A 13,666-nucleotide genomic window follows, 5' to 3' on the forward strand; every position below is an offset into this window, starting at 1 on the left:
CGTACCGATGAGAGCACCTTGTCCACTTCATCAGGAGGAAGAAGCTGGAACCGATCCCACAAAACCGGTTTGCCACAGGCCGCCTCTTGCTCACTAACTGTACCCACAGCGTGCAGAGTAACACACCTAATCTGATCAATTTTATCTGCAAAGTGCCTTGCCAAGGCCTCACAGGAGGCCTTAGAATGCTCCAGTGGTTCCGGAGCCACAGGACCGACCAGGCTCCGGACCACTTGGAACAGCCTCCTGGGACAGCACTCTGCAGACGCGATGGAGGCAGCATAATATTCCTTTTTTGCTGCCTTCACTGCCACGTGATAGGCTGAAGATACAGCTCTAGCCCGTGTCTGATCGTCTTTGGAGTGAGACTTCCACCACCGGCGCTCTAGCCGTCTCACCTCCTGTTTCAGAGCTCGTAACTGCGGATTGAACCATGGTGCAGTCCGAGCCCTGTTTAGGGGGAGAGGGCATTTCGGAGCCACCTGATCTAATGCCCCAGTGATTGCGGCATTCCAGCCACCCACCAGGGTCTCGACCGAGTGGCCGTTGGCATGCCCCAGAGAATCCCCAAGCGCGTTCAGGAATCCATTTGGATCCATAAGACGCCTGGGGCGGACCATTTTAATGGGTCCTCCACCCCTGCGAAGGGGTTGTGGAACTGAGAAGTCCAACATCACCAGATAGTGATCTGACCATGACAAGGGGGTGGTGGATATACCCCCGACTTCCAGATCACTCCCCACTTCTCCAGAAACAAACACAAGGTCTAGTGCATGACCAGCTACATGGGTGGGCCCAGTTAGAATATGGTGCAGCTCCCAGGAGGCCATGGTCTCCATGAAGTCCCGAGGTGCTCCTGTGAGGATGGCCTCCGAATGTACGTTGAAGTCCCCCAAAACCAGTAAGTTAGGGGACTGTACACGCACATCAGAGACCACCTCAAGCACCTCGGCCAGGGAGTCAGTCGTGCAGCGGGGTGGACGGTACACGAGCAGAATCCCCAGACTGCCCTTCGGGCCCAACCTCCAGTACATGCACTCAGCAACCTTGGTCTCCCGGAGAGGGGGTCTGGTGGAGACCAAGGACTCTCGGTAGATAACAGCCACTCCCCCTCCCCGATCCCCAGCCCTCGGCTGCTGTGCATACGAAAATCCAGCTGGACACATGGCTGCAAGGGCTGGAGCAGCAGCCTCGGCCAGCCAGGTCTCCGTAATACATGCCGGGTCTGCACCCTCATCCAGGATCATGTCATGGATGAGGGAGGTTTTCTGGGGAACAGACCTGGCATTGCAGAGCAGCAAACGAAGGCCAGAAGATGGGGTCACGCCTCCCCCAGCCATCCTTTGGCTCTGGACAGGCCCGGAGCAGGGGACAGATACTACACATCTCTCCCTTGTTCCCCTTACCTGGCATGGCCTGCCCCTAGCGCTCCGCCAGCGCCTGCCGCCCAGCCTTGGTATCTTCTGGCCCCCAACACTCCCCCCACTGCCTCCATCAGGTGGACACATGCCCCCTCACTCCCGCCTATCATGTAGGCTACCCACCCCTAAAACCACAACAAAATCCCCCAGGAAAAAGAAAACACACACACACACACAAAACAATTAAAAATCCCCTTAAAAAAAATGCCAGGCCAGAGTCCACAGGGAAGGCCAGGTGGTAGTGGTGGTGGTGGTGGTGGTGGTGGCAGCGGTGGCGGCGGCAGCGGTGGCAGCAGGCCCAGCAGCAGGCCCGCCTCTTCCCCGGTGGTGGTGGTGGCCTCTCCTGCAGGCCCTGGCTCTCCCAGGACACCTCAGCCAGCCAGCTTATGTAGCCCCTCCAGGGAGGGCAGGTGGAGCAGCACAGCTGGCTCAGTACCTGGGGGCCTGGTCCTGCAGGGACTGGCGGTCTGCCAGGCAGAAGTCTCCAGGGAAGGCCTTGTGGTGGTGGCAGCGGCAGCGGTGGCGGTTCAGAATCAGAAATTCTTCTGATTTTATGTTCTTAACTCACAATTAACTCAACAACAAACTATGGGAGATTGTTGGATTAACTTTGGGTTGCTTAACCCCTAAACAATCTAGAGTTGCTGGGTCAGTTATCATGATAACAACCCAAGATTGGCGCCTTCCTAGGTTGCTGATTATAGATGACTGAAGATGGAAGCGGCGACCTAGGACTTGGCGGTATGTGGTTCTGCTGATGGTGTCTCTCAGCAATAAGTAGGATACATGGTTGCAGCCTTCAGCAAAGGAGATCATTACCTTGTCGTGGTGCTGGAGCTTGAGCACCTCAATGACGTTGTGAGCTAAACTGTGAAGGGACACCCAAGACGGGAAGGTCATGGCAGAGAGGTCAGACTAAATACAATCCCTGGGGAAGGAAACGGCAACCCACCCCAGTATTCTTGCCATGAAAACTAAATGGATCAGTACAACCAGAGATATGTCGGTATACCATCGGAAGATGGGACTCCCAGGTCGGAAGATGGTCAAAATGCTACTGGGGAGGAACAGAGGATAAGTTCAACTAGCCCCAGATGTGATGACGCAGCTAGCTCAAAGCCAAAAGGACGGCTAGCAGCCGATGGTGCTGGTGGTGAACGACGAATCCGATGTTCTAAAGATCAACACACCATAGGAACCTGGAATGTAAGATCTATGAGCCAGGGCAACTTGGATGTGGTTATTGGGGAGATGTCAAGATTAAATATAGACATTTTGGGTGTCAGTGAACTGAAATGGACTGGAATGGGCCACTTCACATCAAATGACCACCAGATCTACTACTGTGGATAAGAGGACCACAGAAGAAATGGAGTAGCCTTCATAATTAATAATCAAGTGGCTAAAGTAGTGCTTGGATACAATCCAAAAAATGACAGAATGATCTCAATTCGAATTCAGGGTAAGCCATTTAACATCACAGTGATCCAAATATACACCCCAACCACAGATGCTGAAGAAGCAGAAGTAGATCAGTTCTATGAGGATCTGCAGCACCTACTGGATAGTATGCCAAACAAAGATGTTATTTTCATTACAGGAGACTGGAATGCTAAGGTGGGTAGTCAAATGACACCTGGAATTACAGGCAAGCATGGTCTGGGAGAACAAAATGAAGCAGGACATAGGCTGATAGAATTTTGCCAAGACAACTCACTGTGCATAACGAACACTCTCTTCCAACAACCTAAGAGACGACTTAGGTTGGACTCGATGGCCTTGTAGGCCCCTTCCAACCCTACTATTCTATGATTCTATGACTTTATACATGGACTTCACCAGACGGTCGACACCGAAATCAGATTGACTACATCCTTTGTAGCCAAAGGTGGCGGACATCTATGCAGTTGGTAAAAACAAGACTTGGAGCTGATTGTAGTTCAGATCACGAACTTCTTATTGCACAACTTAGAATCAGACTAAAGAGAATAGGGAAGACCCACAGATCAGTTAGATATGAGCTCATGAATATTCCTAATGAATATGCAGTGGAGGTGAAGAATAGATTTAAGGGACTAGATTTAGTAGACAGGGTCCCGGAAGAACTATGGACAGAAGTTCGCAACATTGTTCAGGAGGCGGCAACAAAAAACGTCCCAAAGAAAAAGAAAACCAAGAAGGCAAGATGGCTGTCTGCTGAGACACTGGAAGCAGCCCAAGAAAGAAGGAAAGCAAAAGGCAACAGTGATCGGGGGAGATATGCCCAATTCAATGCAAAATTCCAGAGGTTAGCCAGAAGAGATCAGGAATTATTTTTAAACAAGCAATGCGCGGAAGCGGAAGAAGAAGATAATAGAATAGGAAGGACAAGAGACCTCTTCCAGAAAATTAGAAACATCGGAGGTAAATTCCAGGCAAAAATGGGTATGATCAAAAACAAAGATGGCAAGGACCTAACAGAAGGAGAAGAGATCAAGAAAAGGTGGCAAGAATATACAGAAGATCTGTATAGGAAGAATAATAATATCGGGGATAGATTTGACGGTGTGGTCAGTGAGCTAGAGCCAGACATCCTGAAGAGTGAGGTTGAATGGGCCTTAAGAAGCATTGCTAATAACAAGGCAGCAGGAGATGACGGTATCCCAGCTGAACTGTTTAAAATCTTGCAAGATGATGCTGTCGAGGTGATGCATGCCATATGCCAGCAAATTTGGAAAACACAAGAATGGCCAACAGATTGGAAAAAATCAACCTATATCCCCATACCAAAAAAGGGAAGCACCAAAGAATGTTCAAACTATCGAACAGTGGCACTTATTTCACAAGCCAGTAAGGTAATGCTCAAGATCTTGCAAGGTAGACTCCAGCAATTCATGGAACGAGAATTGCCAGATGTACAAACTGGGTTTCGAAAAGGCAGAGGAACTAGAGACCAAATTGCCAACATCCACTGGATAATGGAGAAAGCCAGGCAGTTTCAGAAAAACATCTATTTCTGTTTTATTGACTATTCTAAAGCCTTTGACTGTGTGGATCATCACAAATTGTGGCAAGTTCTTGGTGGTATGGGGATACCAAGTCATCTTGTCTGCCTCCTGAGGAATCTGTATAACGACCAAGTAGCAACGGTAAGAACAGACCAGGGAACAACGGACTGGTTTAAGATTGGGAAAAGAGTACGGCAGGGTTGTATACTCTCACCCTACCTATTCAGCCTGTACACAGAACACATCATGTGACATGCTGGGCTTGATGAAGCCAAGACTGGAGTTAAAATCGCTGGAATAAACATTAACAATCTCAGATATGCAGATGATACCACTTTGATGGCTGAAAGTGAGGAGGAGCTGAGGAATCTCATGACGAAGGTGAAAGAAGAAAGTGCAAAAGCTGGGTTGCAGTTAAACCTCAAAAAAAAACAAGATAATGGCAACCAGCTTGATTGATAACTGGCAAATAGAGGGAGAAAACGTGGAGGCAGTGACAGACTTTGTCTTTCTAGGCGCAAAGATTACTGCAGACGCTGACTGCAGCCAGGAAATCAGAAGACGTTTACTTCTTGGGAGGAGAGCAATGACAAATCTGGATAAAAGAGTTAAGAGCAGAGACATCACACTGACAACAAAGGTCCGCATAGTGAAAGCAATGGTAGTCCCCGTAGTAATCTATGGCTGCAAGAGCTGGACCATAAGGAAGGCTGAGCGAAGGAAGATAGATGCTTTTGAACTGTGGTGCTGGAGGAAAATTTTGAGAGTGCCTTGGACTGCAAGAAGATCAACCCTGTCCATCCTCCAGGAAATAAAGCCAGACTGCTCACTTGAGGGGATGATATTAAAGAGCCCAGTGTGAGAGCCAGTGTGGTGTAGTGGCAAGAGTGTTGGACTAGGAGCTGGGAGATCCGGGTTCTAGTCCCCACTCAGCCATGGAAGCTCACTGGGTGACTTTGGGCCAGCTACAGACTCTCAGCCCAACCCACCTCACAGGGTTGTTGTTGTGAGGATAACATGGAGAGGAGGATAATGTAAGCCGCCTTGGGTGCCTTGCAAGAGGAAAAAAGGCGGGGTATAAATGCAATAAATAAATGAATGAATGAATGAATGAATGAATGAATGAATGGCAAAACTGAAGTACTTTGGCCACATAGTGAGAAGACAGGATACCCTGGAGAAGATGCTGATGCTAGGGAAAGTGGAAGGTAAAAGGAAGAGGGGCCAACAAAGGGCAAGGTGGATGGATGATATTCTGGAGGTGACGGACTCGACCTTGGGGGAGCTGGGGGTGGCGATGGCTGACAGGAAGCTCTGGCGTGGGCTGGTCCATGAAGTCACGAAGAGTCAGAAGCGACTGACCGAATAAACAACAACATGGTTGCAGCACCAGCAACAACACAGTCCCGACAGCCAGACCTGCATAAAGGATCTGCTCCTCTCGGAGGGGCCGCTTCTCCCAGTTGGACAGCTGCTCCATCTTATCCAGGGGCTGGCCCAGGACGTCCTGCACCAGCAGGCTCAGCCCCTTCTCTGGCAGCCGACTTCCCCGTGCACCGCCCTGAGGCTGTAAAGCATCCACCTGCCAGGAGCCCTTCCTGGCCTCGCTGGAACACTTGGGAAGCTGAAGGAGAGAGCAAGGAGAGCACAGACATGAGCCAAGGCCGGCAGGGAATCTCTCTCTGACATTTCAACCAGATGGGAATGAGAGCCTGCTCGCCTGGCTTCCACTTCAGACATTCTTAACATGCTTTAAGGAGGGTTCTGGTCTTGCTGTCTGAAATGAAGAAAGAGCAGGAGCCCAGGTGCCTCTGGAAAGAGGGGTGTGTGTGTGTTTTATATCTTATATAAAATATATACATATATATATGTATATATTTTATATAATATACACACACACACACACACACACTCTAATGCCAACCTTGGGCTCCCTGTGCCAACTGCTTTTGTTAGCAAAATGGCTTAGAATCATAGAATCATAGAATAGTAGGGTTGGAAGGGGCCTATAAGACCATCTTGCTTCACCATGAAGCAAGAAAGGACCTCCAAAGTTTGCAGAAGTAAAAAAACACACATGGGGGGACCAAAAACCTCCCAAAAGGAAAAAACAAAGAACTGCATATGCATGTGCTCACATGAGGAAGAGGGGAATGGAGAAGGAACAAGGAAAGAAAGTGGGGCGAGGGGTTAGTCAAGCTGTCCACACAGAACATGAGCTGCATTTTAACCACTGAGGGCAAACAACTGTGCTGGCTCTTACCCAGGTGTGCGGGGGGAGGAGGAGGGAAGAGAGTGAGTGTTCAGGTGAGAAGAGAAATGGCACTATGGTCCTTCTGCCAGAATACTTGCCTGCTGCATCTCTCCCTCTCTCTTGTGTGTATATGCGCACTCAGCCTAAAAGCTGACTAATGCTTTGATAGTGCTGCCTCCTCCCTTCACTGCTGCATCCCACCCACAGCACATGCCCCAATCGATCCTTAGGCCTTATCTGCCAACGTTGTTGTAAATGGCTGAGAAGTTTGAGTTTTCATGAACATTCCATAACACCTCAGTAGCTGAGCTGATGTCTAGAGACAGTTTATTTCAAGCCAGAGCTTTTGCACCCAATAGCCATGGAGGTTTCAAACACTGCAATCTGTTCATCTCAGGGTTTGCAGTATAGTAGGACACACCAGGGACACCAGGTATTTAGGGACACAGCACAAACATTTGTTGTAGGACCCATGTGTGTGTGTGTGTGTGTGTGTGTGTGTGTGTATTCAGAGTCGAAGCCAGCTTTGGGTAATCTCTTCAAGCAATTACTATGATCATAGACAGATGAAGCAGACAGCAAATTAAAGCACATAAAGATTTGCAGAAAATTAACATCACTGCAAATTTAGAACCACCCTCCAAATCAGAAAAATTTGACCAAACTATACCGCAAACCCTGAGATGAACAGATTGCAGTGTTTGAAACCTCCATGGCTACTGGGTGCAAAAGCTCTGGCTTGAAATAAACTGTCTCTAGACATCAGCTCAGCTACTGAGGTGTTATGGAATGTTCATGAAAACTCAAACTTCTCAGCCATTTACAACAACGTTGGCAGATAAGGCCTAAGGATCGATTGGGGCATGTGCTGTGGGTGGGATGCAGCAGTGAAGGGAGGAGGCAGCACTATCAAAGCGTTAGTCAGCTTTTAGGCTGAGTGCGCATATACGCACAAGAGAGAGGGAGAGATGCAGCAGGCAAGTATTCTGGCAGAAGGACCATAGCGCTCTCCCTCTCTATCCTTGAGACCCTGGAGAAGAGCTGCCAGACAAAGCCTGTGCTGCATCTGCACAAGGAAGCTGCCTCTGCAAATGGGCATGCGCAAGCATCACAAGTGCGTGTGGACTGCAAGTGAGCAGTATGACTGCAAAATCCAGAGAGGAGGTGGAATGGAGACAGAGACAGTACTGCATAGACACAAAACAGCCCCCACCCCATGAAGGCATGGAGGCCTGAACCTGTATGCTCCCATTCATCAACCAACCCATGGAAGCCCCCACACCTCTCTGCCCCATCCCAGGCAAAGTAGGGAACTCTGGGATGTTCTCCCACAGCCCAGGAAGTTCTTTCCTGGGCATCCTGACTTTAGGGGGGTGGGGGGTGGGGGAGACCCCAGCCTCTTTTGGCTCTTTCTCCATACCTGTTTATGTACAATCAGGAGGTCCAGGAGCCCACATAGATGCTTGTCCACATCTGTGAATGCAGCAGAAGTGACGGCAAGGTTATGCAGGTCTCCTGACATCCCATAGCCTGGAGAAAAAAAGACAAAAAATTGCTGTTGGAACCAAGCCGGGCTGTGGATGGCCATCCCACAAACTCGGACGGGGCCGGTCTCTGGGCTGGGTTGCTGCAGATGTGGGATGGGAGCCAGAGGGGAGGCTGGGGCCGGGAGTGGGGCAGGCATATAGTTCTGCCCCGTCAGTCTCTCCAGGGAAGAAAGGCCATCCCAGGCCTCACCAATCCAGCCACTTTGTACAGCCCGCCAATCCCCAGGGCCAATGCCATTGGCTCGTGCAGCACTATCTGCGGGCCTGGTGCTTTATATGGTGCAAGGACAGGTCCCTGCCCCAAGGGGCTGACAATCTAAAATTCAGTATCCCTGGGAGCTGACATCGCCTTAGCAGGAAAGGCCCTGCAGACACTGAGCGTCTGTGCCTGCCTGCCTGCCTGCCAAGCCATGCTGGTCAACTTGACTCAGCCAGGGGAGCTGAGTGGCGGTGGGAAAGAGTACTTACCAAGCTTGGTGATGGCTGGGTCAGCAAAGAGGGCCTGGAAAAAGCCAGAAAGGGCCACCTCATCCTCCAGCCCTCCTTGCCGCAGGAGCTGCAGCATGTCCAGGAGAAGCACACGGCCCTGGACAGCCAGCTGGACCACCGAGACACGGGGCTTCCCTCCCACGGCGCCAAAGGACGGGCGCCACTCCATGTCGACCCCAACGACCTGGCCAGGCTGCGAGAGAAGGAAAACTGGTCACTTACGTGCAGCCTGCAGGGAGCCCAAGCGCAGCGGGTGGGCCCACGTTCTCCAGAGCCGACATGGTGTCAGGTATTTTTGAGCTGGGGTGCCACAATTTGGGCATCAGCACTGAGAAGGCCCTCCCCTCTCCCTTGTCACAACCTGCCTAACTTCTGAAGATAGGGATACCCCAAGAAGGGCCTCCGAAGAGGCCTTCCATGACAGAGCTAAACACACGACCAACAGGGCTGGGGAAGGGTTAGCAACACCCACCTGCAGCAGGTGCTCCTGGCATTTCTGCACCTCTTCCCATGTCGATAGGAAAAGGATGGCACTCCTGGGGATGGGGAGCTGATAATAAGACTCCTTCTTCCTACCCTTATGGTCATTCGCAGTCTGGTCCGGAGCATCTTCCCTGCCCAGATAAAGGTGGTTTGCTTTAGGAAAACAGGAGGATGTCCCAGAGCCCTGGACATGCGCACACACAGTAACTGTGTGATCCTTTTTGTCTGCCCTAACTCCAAGGCCATGGAGTACATGCCATGGCTCTGTGAGAGAACACAGAATTCAGCTTCCTGAGAATCTCACTTTTCTTTACTTTTTAAAAATCAAGTTTCTAGTCCTCATGGCTGGCTAAAAGAATGTGCTTGAAAGCATTTGGGCAACACATGCTGAAAGCTCAGAGGTGGTTGAATCAGATTTCCAGCAGCTGGGGGCAGGGAGCTTCAGTGCTTTGCAAACTCATTGCTCCTGGCCCTGCCCATGGCTAGCCAAACAAGGATAAACGTAGCCAAATAGCAAATGCTGCAGAAGAAATTACGGGCAACATAATTCAAGGCTTCAAGATTCAGGTTTTCTCAGCACAAAATCTGGATTGCCTGGGCACCAAATTTTTAATTATTTCAGCATTAGGGGGTAGAATCATAGAATAGTAGGGTTGGAAGGGGCCTATAAGGCTGTCGAGTTCAACCCCCTGCTCAATGCAGGAATCAAAGTTAAAGCATCCCTGACAGATGGGTAGTTGAACGGATGGTGCCACTTCAGAGTGCAGGTGGAGTAGTCTTTTTTGAGTATCTCTTACATTTTAAAAATGTCACTTTCTAAAAGGCCCTGCAAGCAGACAACTAGCACACATGGAGCAGGCTGATCTAGGACCATTCTCTCCGATGTACTAGATTTTTACTTGCAATGGTTGTTTTTTTGTAAACATGGGAGAGCATTCAGAATGGGTATACCCCCACCGGCTGTTTGGAGTGGTAAGGTCCATGCTGGGACCTCAGGATTCTACCAGCTCCTTCTCCTACATGTATTGGCCAAACCTTCAGACACCACCAGACCCACGAGGCAGGCACTCTGAACCCAGGCTGCTCATAAACCATCCTTGTCCTGTAACCTGTCTTCCATGTCACAACTGTTTTGCAAGGCAGGCGAGCTGTGCACACATCCACCTGATCAGTAGGAGGCTGCTTCTATCCCCCTTTCCCACCCCCTTCCTGGCAAGGCCCTCTTCTGATTCCAGGGCTGGGAGACTTGGGGGCTGAGAGATCCCCCTGGGCAGATTATCTTGGCTCGAGGGCATTCTCCGAGACATGGCCACCGGAGGTGACTGGAGAATGCATCACACCAGGGCCTTATCCAGACAGGGCAACCTGACAAAAGCAGGCATTACAGAGGGGAAGTCCAGCTCCTTTTCTATTTTTAATACACAAGGAACACAAGTTTCAGGCCGGTCTCTTTCCCACACTGCTTGCAGCCATGGGTTTATTATTTGACAAAATATTTGCTGATCTTGCGTTTAGGGGAGCGTGTGACTAATTCTATAGGGCAGCAGCACGGGGCAGGACAAACATTCACTCACAGAGGGTCTATGTGCACACGAGACCGTCAATATTTGTGCAACCTTCATACAATATTTAGCAAGGGTGTGTGAAACCGCCCCCCACCCCCTCGTGCATCTGGGAAGATCCTGGAAGGAAAGTGGTGGGAATCAGCAACCGGATCAAGATGGACAGCAAGCAGCAGGCTGGAAGCAGCTCAAGAAAAGGCTACTGTGACTGGAGAACATGGTCTTGGGGGAAGAATCCAGCTTCCCCAGGCTCACACCTTTGACTGAAAAGCAAAATGCAGGTTGCTAGCCTTTGAAGGTGCAGAGACATGCTTGATGTTTCCAGAAGCCAAAGGGATAACTAAGTAAGTCTTCCAGAGGGCAGGATGGGGACCAGAGCCAGCAGAAGCAAAGCTCATGATGCAAAGAAAGTAACAAATGTAGAAATGCTAGGTGACACCATGTATAATTTGGATAATTTCCTCCCCTCCCATAGGCTGTATGCGTCTGGGGGCAGGAGCCTGTTTCCCTTGCTTATGCTACTTGGCTTCGTACCAATGACCACTGATGGCATAATGATAATGATGATATTAATGATGATGTGGGACCGACAACAAAATTGTCAGGGTTCCTTCCAGACAGCCATGCCCTCCTGCAAGGACCTCCATTCCACACAGCCCTCCCCAGTTTCCCATTATTCTTTTTCAAAGGGCATTCAACATTTTACGCTGTAACGTTTTCAATGTATTATTTTATATTGGTATTTATATTGTATTATATGTATTTTTATGTATGTGTAAACAAACCTCTTAGAGATCTTAGGATATCAAGTGGTATAGAGGTTGCTTAAATAAACGAACAAACATTCAATAGTTACTGCGCATGCTCAGTTCCCACTGGGCTGTTTGGGGGACATTTTGCCCTCTTAGTTTGGTTTGGTTTTTAAAGGACTTCTGCACAACTCCAGGTTCCCCCGAACATGCCGATACCTCCCCCTTGTTTCTCAGCGGCCCCATTTTGCCTTTATTTCTGTTGGCACTAACCACCTGAGTTTGCTATTAGCAGGAGCGATGTATGCCGGTTGCAGAATTCAGCTGTTCTCAAGGCAAAATTAGGAGTCTCCCAGCACAGACAACAGGGAGACCTGCTCTTGAGGAGCACCCTAAAACAGAGGGCAACCCACCAGCCCCAATTCTCGAAGGCAAAGTGCTCAGCTCTCCCTGTACCTCCTCTCCTGCGTTCTGAGCTTCTTCATCTCTTTGTCCATGCCATAAGGGAGGTTGTCCTCAGGGAGGTTGTAATGCAGAGCCCATTTGGCAGCAGCCTCCAGGCCACAGTAACGGACCAGCAGCTGGACCAGCTGTTCTTGCAGCCACTGGCTGTCCTGGACGGTGCACTGCAAAGAAAAGCAGAACAGGGCGAAATGCACCTCCCTGGGCACGGAGAAGGCAGCAGGAGCATTTTGGCAGGCCAGGCTCTATCCCACAGCATTCACTGGAGCTGTGATTTCTAAGCCTGAGACACTTGAGGGAATGACCTTTTTCTGAACTAAAATGCCGCCCTCGCGCTCCAGAAGCATGCACGTAAGCCAGGTCTACCTGAGGTGGCTGCAACTCTTTGGCAGGCAAGGAGGAGGAAAAGCTTGGATGCCCCCCCTCCCCTCAAGGGAAAAGAAACTCCCCGCAAGAAGAAAACAAGCACCTCTGGGAGGAAGGGCACTGCCAGCCCTCTCTGTACCGCAGGGGTTTCTCCTGGCAGGAAGTCGCTTGGTTCTGTCATGAGGGCCAGCATGCAAAAATGCCATTCCTTCTCCCCCTCTCGGCCCCCCGCCCTGCAGGCAAATGCATGCACAGGTGCCAGCCTGGCCTTTTCTTGATTGCCCCTTGCTGCCATAGGACAGCCTACTGCATGGGCTCCTCCGGCCCACCCCTTTGCTCAGGGCCCAGGGATGGCACCGTACCTGCAAAGGTAACCACTGACATCCCAACTTTCCTCCAGCGCCTTTTGCAACTCAGGATCTAATGATTGGATTTGCTTTTTTCCTCCTCCCTCCCAATCCCCTTTCCTTTTGTGTCATGCTTTTAGACCATAAAACTGCAGGCAGGGACTGCCCTAAGAAATATCATTGTAAGCTACCTTGGGAGCTTTTCTGGCTAAAACGCTGGATAAAAATGTTATAAATAAAGTCAGCTCAGCAGGGCCTGCCTTAGCAAAGCCCCCTGCGTCCTCAGTCCTTCCTCCTTGAGATTATGGCATTGCCCATTCAGGGGCGGCTGATGCCACCAGACCTTTCAAAGCACATCTCAAGTAGGGATGCAGCGGACATTCAAGATGGATTAAAATGAGCTCGGATTTCTAAGAATCTGACCTGCGGAATCTGCTGCGGAAAGACCCCCTCAGGCTACATGGAGTCTGGGGACTTTCAGATTTTTTTTTTACTTTCCCCAAATTTACGCATATTTATTTGTAGGAAAATATGCAAGTTTCTGCTGAGGAAAAGTTGAATGGAATGAGGGACTATACACTAAATGTTACGTACTAAGGTAAATTATGTAAATTGTTACAAAACCGCTTAACAGAATTATTTGCGTATTTTTCCGCATGATGAAAAATATTTCACATCCGTCTGTGAGCAGACGACAGAACAAAAGGCGCCTGACAATCCGCAAAACACAGATGGGGCATATTTCACACAGTCTGTCCATCCCTAATCTCAAGCATTGTAAGGTCAAGCCAGGAAACAGAGCCACCAGACATCTGCATCCCCAGGAGTCAAGCAGCCGCCAAATCCGGGCACCTCTTCCTCTCACACATCTCAAAGATGATGTGCCACCACCTCCACCTCTCCATGCTCCACATTCCAGGTCATCCCCCAAAGCAAATCCTCAAAAAAAGAGACTTGTTGTCACTTTTCCTGTTGTAAAACGCACGGTGACAGAATTTA

At 49.8% G+C, this 13,666-nt stretch overlaps 1 protein-coding gene across 15 annotated transcripts in view; it reads right to left on the reverse strand.

Moving 5' to 3' along the window:
* EXD3 (exonuclease 3'-5' domain containing 3) overlaps positions 1-13,666 on the reverse strand; it is a 193,064-nt gene that overhangs the window by 110,933 nt on the left and 68,465 nt on the right. For all 15 annotated transcript variants that reach the window (XM_084820583.1, XM_084820581.1, XM_084820586.1 and 12 more), the window contains 5 exons: positions 11,949-12,118; positions 9,171-9,312; positions 8,678-8,891; positions 8,083-8,192; positions 5,828-6,032 (listed from right to left, as the gene is read on the reverse strand). In XM_084820583.1, coding sequence (XP_084676709.1) covers positions 5,828-6,032; positions 8,083-8,192; positions 8,678-8,891; positions 9,171-9,312; positions 11,949-12,118 — 841 coding nt within the window. The remainder of the gene's footprint in view (positions 1-5,827; positions 6,033-8,082; positions 8,193-8,677; positions 8,892-9,170; positions 9,313-11,948; positions 12,119-13,666) is intronic.

The sequence above is a fragment of the Heloderma suspectum genome, chromosome 14 (assembly GCF_057233095.1).
Source record: "Heloderma suspectum isolate Gila_16-S chromosome 14, 16-S_ref, whole genome shotgun sequence".
NCBI classification, from domain to species: domain Eukaryota; kingdom Metazoa; phylum Chordata; class Lepidosauria; order Squamata; family Helodermatidae; genus Heloderma; species Heloderma suspectum.